The 13,498-nt window shown below is 42.2% G+C and overlaps 2 protein-coding genes across 3 annotated transcripts; both read left to right on the top strand.

The window, feature by feature from the left end:
- The first annotated feature begins 389 nt into the window (after positions 1-389).
- wdr6 (WD repeat domain 6) lies at positions 390-6,924 on the top strand. 2 transcript variants are annotated; one of them, XM_063463628.1, is made up of 7 exons: positions 390-490; positions 769-920; positions 1,195-1,329; positions 1,669-4,417; positions 4,625-4,702; positions 5,497-5,613; positions 5,843-6,924. In XM_063463628.1, exons 2-7 carry the CDS (start codon positions 851-853, stop codon positions 6,792-6,794), a joined length of 4,101 nt encoding a protein of 1,366 aa, XP_063319698.1. In that variant the 5' UTR covers positions 390-490; positions 769-850; the 3' UTR covers positions 6,795-6,924. The 2 variants fall into 2 exon arrangements, with proteins under 2 accessions (XP_063319698.1, XP_063319699.1); XM_063463629.1 differs by lacking the exons at positions 390-490; positions 769-920 and having other exon boundaries at positions 1,203-1,342.
- A 3,642-nt stretch (positions 6,925-10,566) lies between these two features.
- On the top strand, positions 10,567-12,857 carry LOC134619288 (AF4/FMR2 family member 1). The gene is made up of 4 exons (XM_063465055.1): positions 10,567-10,620; positions 10,972-11,038; positions 11,601-11,960; positions 12,640-12,857. Exons 2-4 carry the CDS (start codon positions 10,987-10,989, stop codon positions 12,855-12,857), a joined length of 630 nt encoding a protein of 209 aa, XP_063321125.1. The 5' UTR covers positions 10,567-10,620; positions 10,972-10,986.
- The last annotated feature ends 641 nt before the right edge of the window (positions 12,858-13,498 follow it).

The raw sequence follows: 13,498 nt of genomic DNA, 5'->3' as shown, positions 1-13,498 counted from the left end.
ATAATTTAAACGCTGAGATAATTAACATGACTTTCCAGTTATGTACCCCAAATCCCACTGAAGTAGGCAACGCAGTAGAATCAGAGTGCCTGAATCTCATCACTACAGGTGCACCTGTGGAATTAAAATGATAATAACGGCTTTTTGTATAAAAAAAGTGGAAGTAAAAGCGCTTTGAAACTTCTTAGTAGGTATCCTGATATTTTAAGATCAACGCCTGCGACTGTGGCTACTGACTGAGTTTTATCGAACATCCTTAAACGCAGCATAACATAGAAGGCTGTCCCTCACGTGCACAGAGTTCACCAATAAAAATACGATTAACCTCCTACTAGCCAATCAGCGTTGAGAAAGCCGGTAGTCCAGCTTGATTGGTTGAAACCCGGCAAGAACGACTTTACAGAAACACATGGGTACCAGACTGCCTTTTGGTGGACGTTAATAATGATCTTATAACGTTTCTGAACACTTTCCTGCATTGGGAGCGTGTGTAAGTAGGCACGTCGAGATATTGTTGTTTACCTGTTAAAGTTTTCTGCCGTTGGATATCTTATTCCTTTCCAAATAAGACGAGAAGAACTCCTCCTGTTAGCTTGTTTTGCTAATCATAAGGGTAATCTTCACTCAGCATTGGACTTTAGTAAATACAACAGCAGACTGCACTGCCCGGAGTCTCAGCATGCTTTACAAGTACGATTTGTGATTTGTAAGTTAAAACTGCATATCTTCCATTCATAATGGTCTTATTTTTTCGGCTGCTCTCTTTAGGGGTCGCCACAGCGGGTCATCTGTCTGTATCGCACCGTATCCCTGTCATGTGCCTTTGGTGACCGCAGTTAATCTTTAAGTGATGGAGACGGTGGCCCTGGTTGCTCCAGTTACAGCTTTGGAGTTCCTTCAGGATGCATTTCTAATTAAAGGTTAGTGTTCAACATACAAGATAAGCAAGTAGTTATTCTTGTGATGCTCTGCTGTGTTTTTCCACAGTGCTCCTATACTAACTGCATTTTTGTTACAAGTTCTTTATTGTTAAACTTTAACTTATTCAGAACTTCTTCATTTTGTATCTGTGCCACGTTCTCTTTGTAACTCTGGTTGCTGTAATGGTTAGCTTGAACTTTAGAGTTCCAAATTTTGTACAGTATTGCACAATACAAACACAAACAAACACACACAACTTTTCTTTCGTGGCAGGTGAGGGTCCGGTCTTGTCGGTGTATAGACTCAAGCCTCGCCCTAAAGCCTGTGCCTCACTGAGCGTTCTCCATCATTACCGGATTCATGGAATAAGACCTAGAAGGTGGGATGCTGTGCCACCACGGAGTGCCGGTTAGTATAAGCTGTTAGTATGAGCTGTTTCTTGTTTTGTTTGATTGTTTTTACTATATGTTAATATGTAGAGAAAATTATTTACAGAGCAATAAGAAAGTGAAAGAAAGGCAAGTCTGGAACCAAGAATGGATTCTCAGCAATGATAAAAGTTAAATTATAAGCAGTTAAAGGTATGCTTGCAGGTGTTAGATTAAATTGAGGATATATACATCTTATCTTTATTAGACAATTATTTATTGCGTATTAAAAGTTTTTATTCACGTAAAGCCTCCAGCTATTTTTGCTCTAATTTTAAAAAATGTTAATATACGTAATTTTTTTGCTCTTATTCACCAGCACTGAGCACTACAGAGCCAAATGTCTGTGACCTTGCAGTATTTGGAGGCAAAGCTGTGAGGCTTGTAAGGTTCCGTGTGGAGGATGGGGAGCATCTTCGCCTGGAGGTCCTGGGTCCCCTCATGGAGCTACAGGACTGGGCTCTGGATGTCCGCTGGCTCTCTGGAGGCAAACAGCCACTGCTGTGTGTGGCTCTTGCTCATAATAGTGCTCTTCTCTTGGATGTCGCAAAAGGAAATGCCGTGGTGCAGCGTTCCTGTCTGGAGGGGTGTTTGCTGTACTCTGCTCTCCTTCTGGTTCATGAATCCTGGGTGGATACTGTCATAGTTGGAGGGACTGTGTTCAATCAGCTGGTTCTCTGGAAGCCTGGAGGAGGAGACAAAAGTAGCAATCCTGAAAACAAAGCTCCAATTGAAAGGCGTCTACTGGGCCACACTGGGGTCATCTTCAGTATCTCTTACCTCCAGGAGAAAGGATATTTAGCTTCAGCCTCTGATGACCGCAGTGTACGGGTGTGGGGTGTTGGCACTTTAGGTGGGCCTGAAGGGAAATGTGGGGACTTGCACCCAGTTTGTTTAAGGATCCTATATGGACATCAGGCCAGGGTGTTCTCAGTCCGTCTCTCATCAGGGAATATCTTTAGCGCTGGGGAAGATGGGACCTGTTTAGTCTGGGACTGGGCTGGAAGCGGGAAGGTGGTTCGCACGTTGAAGGGACACCGAGCAGGGGGTGTTCGTGCACTGGCAGTCAGTGAGGGAGAGGACGTGAGCTGGGTGGCTACAGGAGGGGCAGATGGAGGGGTAAGGTTGTGGAGAGTGGAGGGCAATGAGAAGAAGGAGTGTCTAGAGGAGGAGGCAGTGACAGAGAAACTGACCGACCTGAAATTTCCTGGTCAAGGCCTGCCTAAAGTTGTTTGCTTAGCAGGAGAAGAGGATGGCAGTACAAGCTGGAGTCAGTGTAAGCCTGTAGTTTGCACTGACAAAGGAATAGTTTGCCAATATAGTGTTGGGAAGTGGGAAGTAGTGTGGAATGGGACTCCAGAGTTTCAGTCCTACTGTGTGATGGAAACGATAACTATCACTGTGAAGGAGTCGACAACCAAAGTTGATTTGTGTGCTGTGGGAAACCTCACTGGGTGCTTACAGATCTTTCCCATGTCTCATCCTCAGTCTGGAATTCTGCTTACATGTGGATCAGGGAAGATCCATAGTCTTATTTGGCAGAAGGAAAAAGAGCGTGCGTATTTGTTAGCTTCAGGTGCTGAAGGACGTGTCTATCGCTGGTGTGTAGAGACAAAATTCAATGAAACCTGTTCTTTAGCTCTCAGCATCACTGCTCTACCTTCTTTCCTCCTCCCCTCGTGCGCTAAGCGCTGGCTTACAGCTGCAGTGCGCCTCCAGTGCAGGTCAAGGGAGGTGCTTTGGGTGTGTGGAGACAGGAGAGGATCCCTGCTTCTGTTTCAGGAAAGAGAAAACTCAAAGCAAAGAAAAGGAGATGGTGAGGAAACAAATGAAGAATTACTGACAGATGGTAAACAAGGTGACGATGAGGAAGTCGGGCCTGAGGGAGAGGGGAAAGGCAAGATGGAGAATGAAGAAAGCAAAGAGATGCATGACCTTTTGCTGCATCCTCTGAGCTGTCTGTTTGGGGTGCACGGGAAACAAGGTGTAACCTCAGTGTATGAGTACCAAGGCTTGTTCTATAGCACTGGCAGGGACGGCTGTGTTAGAGTTTTCAGAGTGCGTCCATCGTCACCAAAGAATCTTGAAGAAAGTGGACAAGATAACGCTGCGGAAAAAAGTGAAATGAATGAAGAAAGGCTTCAGCTGGAGGTTCTCAGGGTCCAGCGTGCCTGCAAAGGAATGGAGTGGCTGGAGAGGATTTTAATTCTTGAACCTGAAAAAGAAGTTGAGGAGAAGGAGGAGGAAGAGGTCACAGAGGAATGTGAAGAGCTGTATAACAAAGAACACCATTTGACAGAACAGGTGGAGGTTAAAGGGGAGGAGGCAGAAGAAGAGCGTTTCAGAGAAGTAGAGAAGGAAGGCAGAGAAGCCAGATTTGTAATTGTCGGCTTTCATGCAGTCCATTTTGTTGTTTGGGATCCGGTGAGGCAGGAGAGACTGTTAGCAGTGCCTTGTGGTGGGGGGCACCGCTCTTGGAGTGTGTGGCCATCCCACAAAGGGATTTGGCTCGGATATGGAGCTTTGGTGTTTATCAAGCAGGGGGCTGTCCTGGCTTCACAGCCCCCTGGGGAAGCAATGGGTTGGGATGGGAAGACAGGAAGGGCTGGAGGAACAGGACTGAAAGATGGAGTCCATGGAAGAGGAATTGGGTGTGTATGCAGGCTGGGGAGGATAACAGACTTTGGGAACGGGAATCAGGCAAACCACTGGGAGTTAGTAGTGACAGGTGGAGAGGACACTAGCCTGAATGTCCTGGCTATAGATCCGTTTTCTGGCAATATTAAAGTTCTTTCAGTTATTACTGACCACATCTCGAGCATCCGCACGGTGACTGCGATTGTTCGCCCAGAGGGGGGGAGTGAAAGCCAGTCAAAGCCTCTCTCTGCTCTGCTCGTGTCAGCCGGTGGGCGGGCTCAAATCCAAGTTTACCGGCTGTTAATTGTTTGGGACGGGCAGAGACTGGCTCCTTCCTGTCAGGTGATCCAGGTAGCCAGTCACCGTTTGGACAAAGAGTGGGAGAGGAGGCGCAACAGACACAAGATGGTGAAAATGGACCCGGAAACGAGGCAAGTTTTTTAAAGCTAGTGTTTAAATAGCCTCTGACCTCCTGTTATTTGTTCTCTGCATATGTTTTCTATTCCTCACAAAAAATCTGAGTTCAAAGACAATCTGCTGTTTTTGGTTTTTTTTAGCTGAATATAACTTCAGTATTTTTGTTTTTAACATTTAACAAAATGCACCTCTGATTACAGCTCTTGTCTGCGTGTTTTCAGGTACATGTCTGCGACAGTGGTGGATGAAGAAGTAAACCGTGTCCTCGTGGCTCTGTCCTGCAGTGACGGGGCTGTCAGGTTGGTATTCATCACAGCAAGGGTTCACACAGCTGGAATTTTCATTGAAGCTGCAGAAAAGAGAAAATCAGAGTGTCTTCGCATTGAGTTGATGCTCTCAAAAAGTATTATATTCGGTACTGGGGTGATGGTACTGGTAATTATAATAACCATAATGATGAATGTAACAGAATCAAAGGCTTTACATTTCATTTATGTGTGTCTGATTGTGTATTGTGGCAATAATGAGCTGCAATCATCAGCTTTTGTATTTTCAGGTATTTTTGCTCAATTTGCCTGTCTGTCGACTGATTGCTGAAACAGTGTCATCCAACATGTGTACCATGCAGTCACAGACGTTAACATATGTGTAGGGAAATATGCATTGATCCTGCAAGAACTTATGTGGTCAGAACATCAGTATAATAACCAGCATTATGAATTTTTTACCTAGTTATAGTCCAAAATCCCTTCCTCCCTGACACTTGTTTATTTGGGCTGAACAATGGAGTTTTTGGAGTTTAACATATTATTCTGTAAACATCTTACTCGTATGTTTATTTTGTATTCACATATAGCCTGGTATTGAATTTAGTGAAGTTATACTGTGGTAAGTTTTAGCATAGATTTTTAATCTTGTTTTTCATGTATATTCAGATAATTAAAAGAAAATATGGTCATTAAAAGTCGAGTGGAAAATTAAAGGAACTGTTTTGGTAATCATGTATATGAACCCTGTGTGCTGCTATAGTTTCTAATGTTCTCCATTAATACTCTTCTCACTGTTTCCTCACCTCCATTACTGTTTTTTCCAGACTGTTCTCTGTCAATGAAGCGAAAGGTCAAATCGATTTGCTGTGGGAAACATTTTACCATCAGCGCTGTGTACTCAGTGTCGCCACCTGCAGCCTGGAGGATGACAAAGGCAACAGGTTATGACTGTGATTGTTCATCTTTTTTTCCTGGGTTGTTATGTCATGCTTTACAGAACCAGGCCACTGCTTTTGCTGTTTAATCTTTTTAGACTTAAAGTGAAATATTTTTTTAAAAAGCGGCTGGCATATTAATACTACAGATGTACAGTATTTAGGAAAGCATGAAGAAAGTAGTTCTTTTTTTAACACTTAGTTTTATATGTATAACTGTGTGTCTCTCTTGCAGGTATAAGCTGCTGTTCAGCGCTGCGACTGATGGGAAAATCGCAGTGTGGAATTTGACCGACTCTTTGTCCTCATCAACGGATAATTCGAGCTGTGCTGCAACATCACCAGTCCCCTGCCTCGATGTTCCCGCCCACCAGAGTGGGATTAACTCATTGGCTGTTTGGGCAGAAAAACCGGGACAACAACAGGGTAGTTGCCTGGTAACTGTTGCTAGCGGAGGAGATGATGGACAGCTGACTGTGTCCTCAATCGGGGTGCAGCTCTCAGAAGGTGGGAAAATCGGGAGCCAAGTAGGGTTTTCTCAGATTTCTGAGTCTCAGCCTCTCCTACAAAAGCAGCTCCCGTGTCCAGACAGGCTTCAGATTCATCTCCACTCCCAGTGCCACATCCCACTGGCCCATGCTTCCCCTCTAACAGCACTGAAGGTCCTGAGACCAGACCTCTTGGTCTCCACTTCCTCAGATCAGAGGGTTTGCCTTTGGAAGGTCTGCAGTAACAGTATCAGCCACTATGGGGCACTGTGCTCCCACGTTGCTGATGCTGCAGGGCTCGCAGTCTGGGAAAGTGAGGAAGGAAATCAGAAAGTGAAGATAGGATTTGAGTCTGAGCAGGAGAATGCTGGGAGGCTCAAGAGGGATAAAGAAACAGCTGATGAGAAAAGCGGTAAAGAACCTGTTGAGGTAGAGAGCGAGACAGGTGACCCAGTTAGTAAGACTACTGGTGAGAAAGAAGAGACGGGCACAAGTCCAAGAAATCAACCAGAGAATGACTGCGTAGGTAAGCCAGCAAGTGCAGTAAAGCCTGAGACAGGTCTGAGGGAGCGATGGGCGCTCGTCTGCGGTCAGGGCTTCCAGCTACTACAAGTCAGGAATCTGGAGATGGATGCAGAGAAAAACAGAGAAAAGGGAAAGCTGGACGAGCGAATTAAAGTGACTCTCCAAGAAAAATGATTCTGAATAAAAAGATTAAAGATACTTTTATAAAAACTTCACAAAGGGACATATTTTTTTAATTATTTCTTAATTGCAGCTGTATACTTTGATGTAAATGTATGTTTCTGGTAATTGTTTAAAGTATTTATTCTCTAGTTTTTGTTTCTTTATTTTTTGTTGCATGAAAATGATAAAAACATATTTATTCCTAGTGTAATTAAATGAAACATTAAAAATGTTCTTTAATTTGTCTTAACTGATTTCAGATAATTTAAAAAGCTAACCATTTATTAATTTCGTAGATGTGAGCAGCTATTTCTTTTCTGGTGTTTCCTTTAAGAAAACACTGAAAGCATTCACGGCACAAAGAACATTAAAAACCATCTCTGATGTGTTTGTGGCATCTGTGGCCTACTTTAGGGAATAGTACCAAGCTGCACAAAGATGGCTGAAGTGACTGGAGTTATTTTTAATACAGTATGGTGCATCTCATCCAGCCAGGAAATAAAGGCCTTTTTGTTTTTAGATGAAGAGTCTTGGGACTTCATTTCTCCACACAGTAAAAACCTCAAAACAGAAATTTGTAGTGTAAACTAGGCTATCACCTCACGTCACCTACTCCCAAGATTTGTCCTCAAGCAAGGTACTTAAATTCAGATTGGTTTATGTTCCCAAAATGTGTCTGTCTAACATTGTGATGGGCTTAAAGCTAGACATAAAAATGCAAACTGTCAAAATAATTGTCACAGGACCAATTATTTGAGATTAGAAGTCCCAGGAATCTCCTCTGAGACCTGACTAATCTGCAGCAGAGGCTCCCACTTTGTCACGCAGAAACCATGAGGGTTTAAAAAAGTAATTGTAGTTTGAGTCAGTTCATAGTGTCAGTATGCTGTGTGTTATTGGCTGAAAGCGAGGATTTATATAACCACTCCTGCCTATACTGTGTATATTTGTGTATTTGTTTATAAAATGCAAATGTAGTGCTTTGAGATGAGATGCTAATACTGCTTAAGTGGCACGTTGATATGCGACTGTGAGTGTGTGTGTGTGTGTGTGTCTGGCATGCAAATGTAGCTGTGGAAGATGCCAAAGAGAATATTCACCTCAGGCATGTTAAATGTCAAAAAGTACAAAAGAGTGTGTGCTTAAGTGTGTGTTGATTCACTGTCACCTGGTTGGAATTTAACTATGAACACAGATGAAGTGCCCACCTGTACTGTGTGTGTGTGTGTGTGTGTGTGTTTGCTTGTATTCCTCATGTTGTGGGGACATAATAAAGTCAGTCACATGTGGGGACAGGGGGAGGGTGAAAAGCAAGTCCTCCTAATATTATTATTAGATTACTACATTTAAAGGTGAATTCCTAGTTTATTATTAGACTTCCAATAAATTATGGCAAGTCCATGTAATGTCCTCAGAAGTAATGGAAACAGGACTCTGTGATGATTACTGGTTACTTGACACATGGTCTAAACGCTGGGATTACTGACATTAGCTAAATTAGATTCCAGTGTGTGCACATATCTGGATGTGTACACACTTGGACGGCTGTGTGCAGGTTGGGGCACATGGAGGGGCCGACTGCAGGTGTCCATGAATATTTTAATATTTCAGTCTTGTCTCATATTGCTTTCTGTTGACCTCCCATCTCACTGCCTGCCACTCACAATGAAAGAAGAAGGGAGAGAGAGGAAGGAGGAAACGGTGAGTAAAAGAGAGGGAGGGTGTTGAAGAAGAGGGACCTGAAGAGAATGGGGAAGACAGCTTCTTGCACCATTTCCCATAGCTCTCTTTGTGACCACGACTGTCAGTTAGGAAGGAAGAAAAGATGAGGGGCTAGGGTAAGTGAGCGCATGAGTGCTTGCATGGTGAAGGTAGTGGGCGGCTTCTTGCTGCTGGTTTTTGTTGTTTGAGGAGCGAGAGAGGCGGGATTGTAGGATAATACAGGGGTAAAAAAAACAACAACAACAACAAAAAAAAATATTGAAATGTTCCAAATTTTACACTTTATGAAAACCTTTTTGTTTGTTTAGTTTTTCACCTGTGGTTTTCAAGCAGGAGAGTGGAAATAATTGATAAAAATTATCAATTAATCAGTGAGTCTTCTGACCCACTGACCTTGTATCAGTGTCTGGCTGATTGCAGGAGGAGTATTTTACGTCTATCAGAGAGGTACACACTCTCTCTCCTGACTTTTCATCGCTGTTTCTGATGTTGACTTTAATGGGTGATACTAAAATATTATCTCTGTACAGCACCATGCAAAAGTAATGATTACTTTATATTTTTTCCTTCCAAGCGAGCTAACACATTCTTGTAAATTTGTTCTGTCTTTAGGCACTTTATTACTAGTAGCCTGTGACAGAAGCGCATAATTTTTCATATTTCTTTAGTCAAAGATAACGCGGTTACATGTGTGTGTGTTGGATATAAATTAAACTGTCTGCCTTAATTTTAAGCCAGACACTACACCTTATATACAGCTCAACTGCACTAACTATAAGCTAAAAAGAGTTTATAGTTAGTGCAGGTGACCCTGAACCATTCCTTAATTATGATCCCGTAGGCCCAGATTGCTACAGGACTTGCACAGCACTCTTCTCTCACTTCTTTTTATTTCCCACCTATTTATATACCACTGCAAGATGTTGTTAAACTTTGCCTGTTTTTCCTTCTCACAGTTACAAAGTGCTTGCTTTTAGAGAGTAATTTGATTCTTGGGCTTTTCTCTCAAATACTCAGGGCTCTTTAAGCATCTTGAGGAAAACTATTTTTGTGATTCGGTGCTTTTTCCTTCATTTGAAGGAAGTGGACAAGTGAAGGACGACAGAAGTAATGGTAGGCCGGGTGGGGGGGAAGCTACAGCAGACAAACAGTATGTGAAAGTCATGTCCCCAAGAAATAGGGGGTAAAAATCCAGCAAATACCTGACACAAGACCTGAGAGATGCATCTGGCCCTTCAGCTGATCCATCTACTGTTCACTGAAGGGCCACCGCAGGGTCTCAGTGAAGGGTGGCTGTCAAGAAGCCATTCAGAAGAAGGGAAACAGGGAGAAAAGGCTGACATATGCAAGGGTGCACAGAAGTGGTCCGCAGGTGCGCACGCGCTGTCAAAATAAAAGACGCGCACCAGATAAGAAGTTGCAACTCGCGTTTGCGTACATATAAAAGGCACTGTTTTTGTCCGCTAGAGTGGGATTTTCACATCTCTGTGCGTTCATAATTTGTTTGAAGCCAGCTCACCTCCTGCAACCACTTTTCCGAGAACACGCGCTTCTTTTGCGGTTCGGACTCCTTCTGACATTTCCTTGGAGGTGGAGGAACACCAAAGTAATTGCTTAAAGGAGCTTGCTTCTTCGACATCTTTAAGAGTTCTAAAAAAATGTCTGTCCTCCTCCAGAAAATCTTATGTACGCAAACACGCGTTGCAACTTCTTATCTGGTACGCGTCTTTTATTTTGACAGCGCATGCGCACCTGCGGACCACTTATCCACACCCCTGGACATATGACAAATTACAAAAGGATTGGACTTAAAATCAGTCACAACAGGCCTTAGGAATGAATCTCAATTTGAAAGTTTTGGTTCAAATCATCATCAACACGAACAACAGTGAGTCTCTACAGCCATCTGTAAAACCTGGTAGAGCTTCCATCATGTTAGACTTCAACATTACTGAAGCAGTGTGGGATCATCTTGACAGAGAACGGAACAAAAAGCAGCCAACGTCCAAAGAAGAGCTTTGAATGTCCTTCAAAAAGCCTGGCCACGTGTACCTGGAGACTGCTTAAACAGATTAGAATAAAGCTTGCCTAAGAGAGACTGTACTGAAGAATAAAGGTAGTCTTACAAAATATTGACTTTCATCCTTATTCGAATTGTACAAACAGTTTTTGGCTTGTAGTTTGCACATTTCAACAAATCACTGCAAATCCTTCTTAATTCCCTAACAAATATAAAGAAATGGGGGCTGGGAGGAAAGCTTTGCACAGTCCTGAATAAATTTGGTGTTAACATGTCTATTAGTCTTAACAATGTTTATCTTTTGTCTTAACCCAAATCCAAAAGTATGGTATGAAGGGAATTCCATCCAGCAACTGTTTCTTTCTCAAAAAGTGGACTGCCTTGCAGATAGACGTAGTGTGATCCCTACAGCTACAAAGATTAAAGAAAATGTATATTTGCTCTCAGGCTCCTGGACTGGTAATGTCACCTGACCGCCTGCCTTCCATTGGTTCATCTGGGACTAAATCAACAGGTAATCAATGAGATTCAAGGACTATATTACTGAAGAGTTAGACAAAATGATCTAAATCACAACTATTATAATTAATGAGTGTTTTATTTTGTGCAATGTGGTTATTTCTGTGGCAGAGTTGCCCTTTTGACAGTGCAAGCTCTCCAAGAACAAAATGCTAAAAGTGATGAAATCATACAAGCAGAAACTTTCATGTAGCATAAATCCAACTCAAATTGTGTCACCTCTTTATAGACATGTACTGAAGGTTCTCACCACATGACAATATTCTGACACTGGTCAACAAATGCACTTTGTTGAACACTGTCCTTTTCAATGTGCTATAGAAATTTCAGCATTTAAGAAATAAGTTTTCAAGATTAGACTTTCCATACTTTTTTCCAACAAATCAAGGCGACGTCAGTGATAAGCAATGGGAAAGATTTCATCAAAATATGAAAGTTATGGAAAAATTATATTAGGGAAATCAAATCAGTTCTTGTTAGTGCATCAGTTCCAATTAGAAAAAGTTTATTGACAAAACAAAAGTTTCTCTTACCATCTCCACTATTTTTGTTTACAGCCAAGCCAACCCACTCCTCTCCAGGTCTCCGGCACCCCCACCAGTCCAGTCGCAGAAAGCGTAACAGACAGCAGAAGACTTCTTTCTCCTCTGACACTCACCCTCATCCAGGACCCTCCTCCATCTTCCTCTCAGACGCCACCATGACTCCTTGGGGAGGGCTGGCTCTGTCTGAGTCCTCCTTTGACTCAATTCCCAAAATACTTACTCCACGACCCTCTCCACCTCCACCCCCAGCCTCTCCTGTTCCCGAGCAAATACCATCAGCTACCCCATATCATAGCAGGAGACAAGAAGACAGCTCAGGCTCAAGTTTTAACTCTCAAATTCCACCTGTGGCAGTCACGCAAAACAGCGCAGGTACGACTGCAAAAAGGGACAGCCATTACCAAATTAAAACCAGATGACAATATTACTTAAAGTCTAATGAGTCCAGCTACACACATAAGGTCCCTGCAGGAACACTTGGTAGTGATTGATACCTAAAAGCTGATAGTTAATTTAATGGAGCCTGTAAAATTTAAAAAGAATTCAAATAAGATCACTCACACACTTTAGTATACTGTAATTATGCTTTACGATACAAAGAAAAAGTTGGCAGCAGACAGATTATTTAAAAAAAATGTTTTTCATGATTAATTATTGATGCTAAATGGATCTTTGTGTGGTAACTACACACCCAGTGTTATCACATGTAACACATTAATTATTATTAATTATTATGTTTCCTTGTTATTAACTATGATAACTTTAGTGCTACATTGTGCGTCTTATAAAAATACTTTGACATGTTACATTATACAAAGCACATAAATAGAGTGAATGCAGGTAAAAATCATGTTAGCCTAGCTTTGAGTTACATTGTAAGAAGAGGAACAGAGGCATCAGTTATCAGTTAATCTGACTCATTTAACATGTATCTCCTGTTAATATTATTGTGATATAAAATATTTCATATTATATATTTAATATTGTCCTTTAACTGTCTGTGTTTTAATCACTACTGTCCCTGCTCTAACCAGAACATCTTCCTGCACAGGTGGAGCAGCTAAAGATTTGCAGTTGAGGCGGAGGGTGTTGCCTCAGTGTCGGCTTCCTCGTGCCCCCCGTCTCCCACCGCTTCACCCCGTCACTGACCTCAGTTTCTCTCGGAGCTTCACTTTCTCCTTCTTCGAGCTGCCGCTGCACCAGTCTCCTCGCTGGCGTGCCGAGCGTGTCAAAAACCTCTTATTGCTTTTGAAACAGATACACTACTGAAGACGCAGAGCTGCGTGTTCCTACTGATAGTTCAAATCTGCCTTTCTTGAGTATATTATTGTATTAGTGAAATGTGATATTTTATTTTCAAAGTAAGAGTGATGGGTGAGGGATTTTTTTTGGCACAATAGGATAAGACAATTCGATCTGTGTTCATTGCTTTTCGAGAGCTGGATTTTATTTATTTGATGTTTTGAAATTTATTTAAAAAAATAGTTTCTAAGGGTGTGAGTTCATTCCTCTGGTTTTCAGCTCCACAGCGATTTACTAACTTTCCTGTTTTAGATATATATATATGTATATTTATGAAATAAAAACAACTTTACTATCACTCTAGTTGCTCTGTTTTATCAGCTTTCTCTGTTTTAATGGCTTCTGTTTCATACAGATAGACCTCAGGTAGAGTCTCATTTACTCTCTATCACCTTATCCCTGAATACCTTTCTCACCCTGTTCTCTCTCTCTCCCTCTCTCTCTCTCACACACACACACAAACACACACACGTGAGTCTGTGGAGGCTGAGCTGGAATAATAGAGGCATTCAGAGGTACTGAATGAGCTGGTGAATGGGAGGAGAAAGGGGCTGTAAACTAACTGTAATGTCCAGAGTTCAAGGCTCTTTTCCACTTTCCATGACTCA

The sequence above is a fragment of the Pelmatolapia mariae genome, linkage group LG20 (assembly GCF_036321145.2).
Source record: "Pelmatolapia mariae isolate MD_Pm_ZW linkage group LG20, Pm_UMD_F_2, whole genome shotgun sequence".
Lineage (NCBI taxonomy): Eukaryota > Metazoa > Chordata > Actinopteri > Cichliformes > Cichlidae > Pelmatolapia > Pelmatolapia mariae.
Note: the sequence above shows the minus strand (reverse complement) of the source record. Positions and strands in the feature narration are given on the sequence as shown.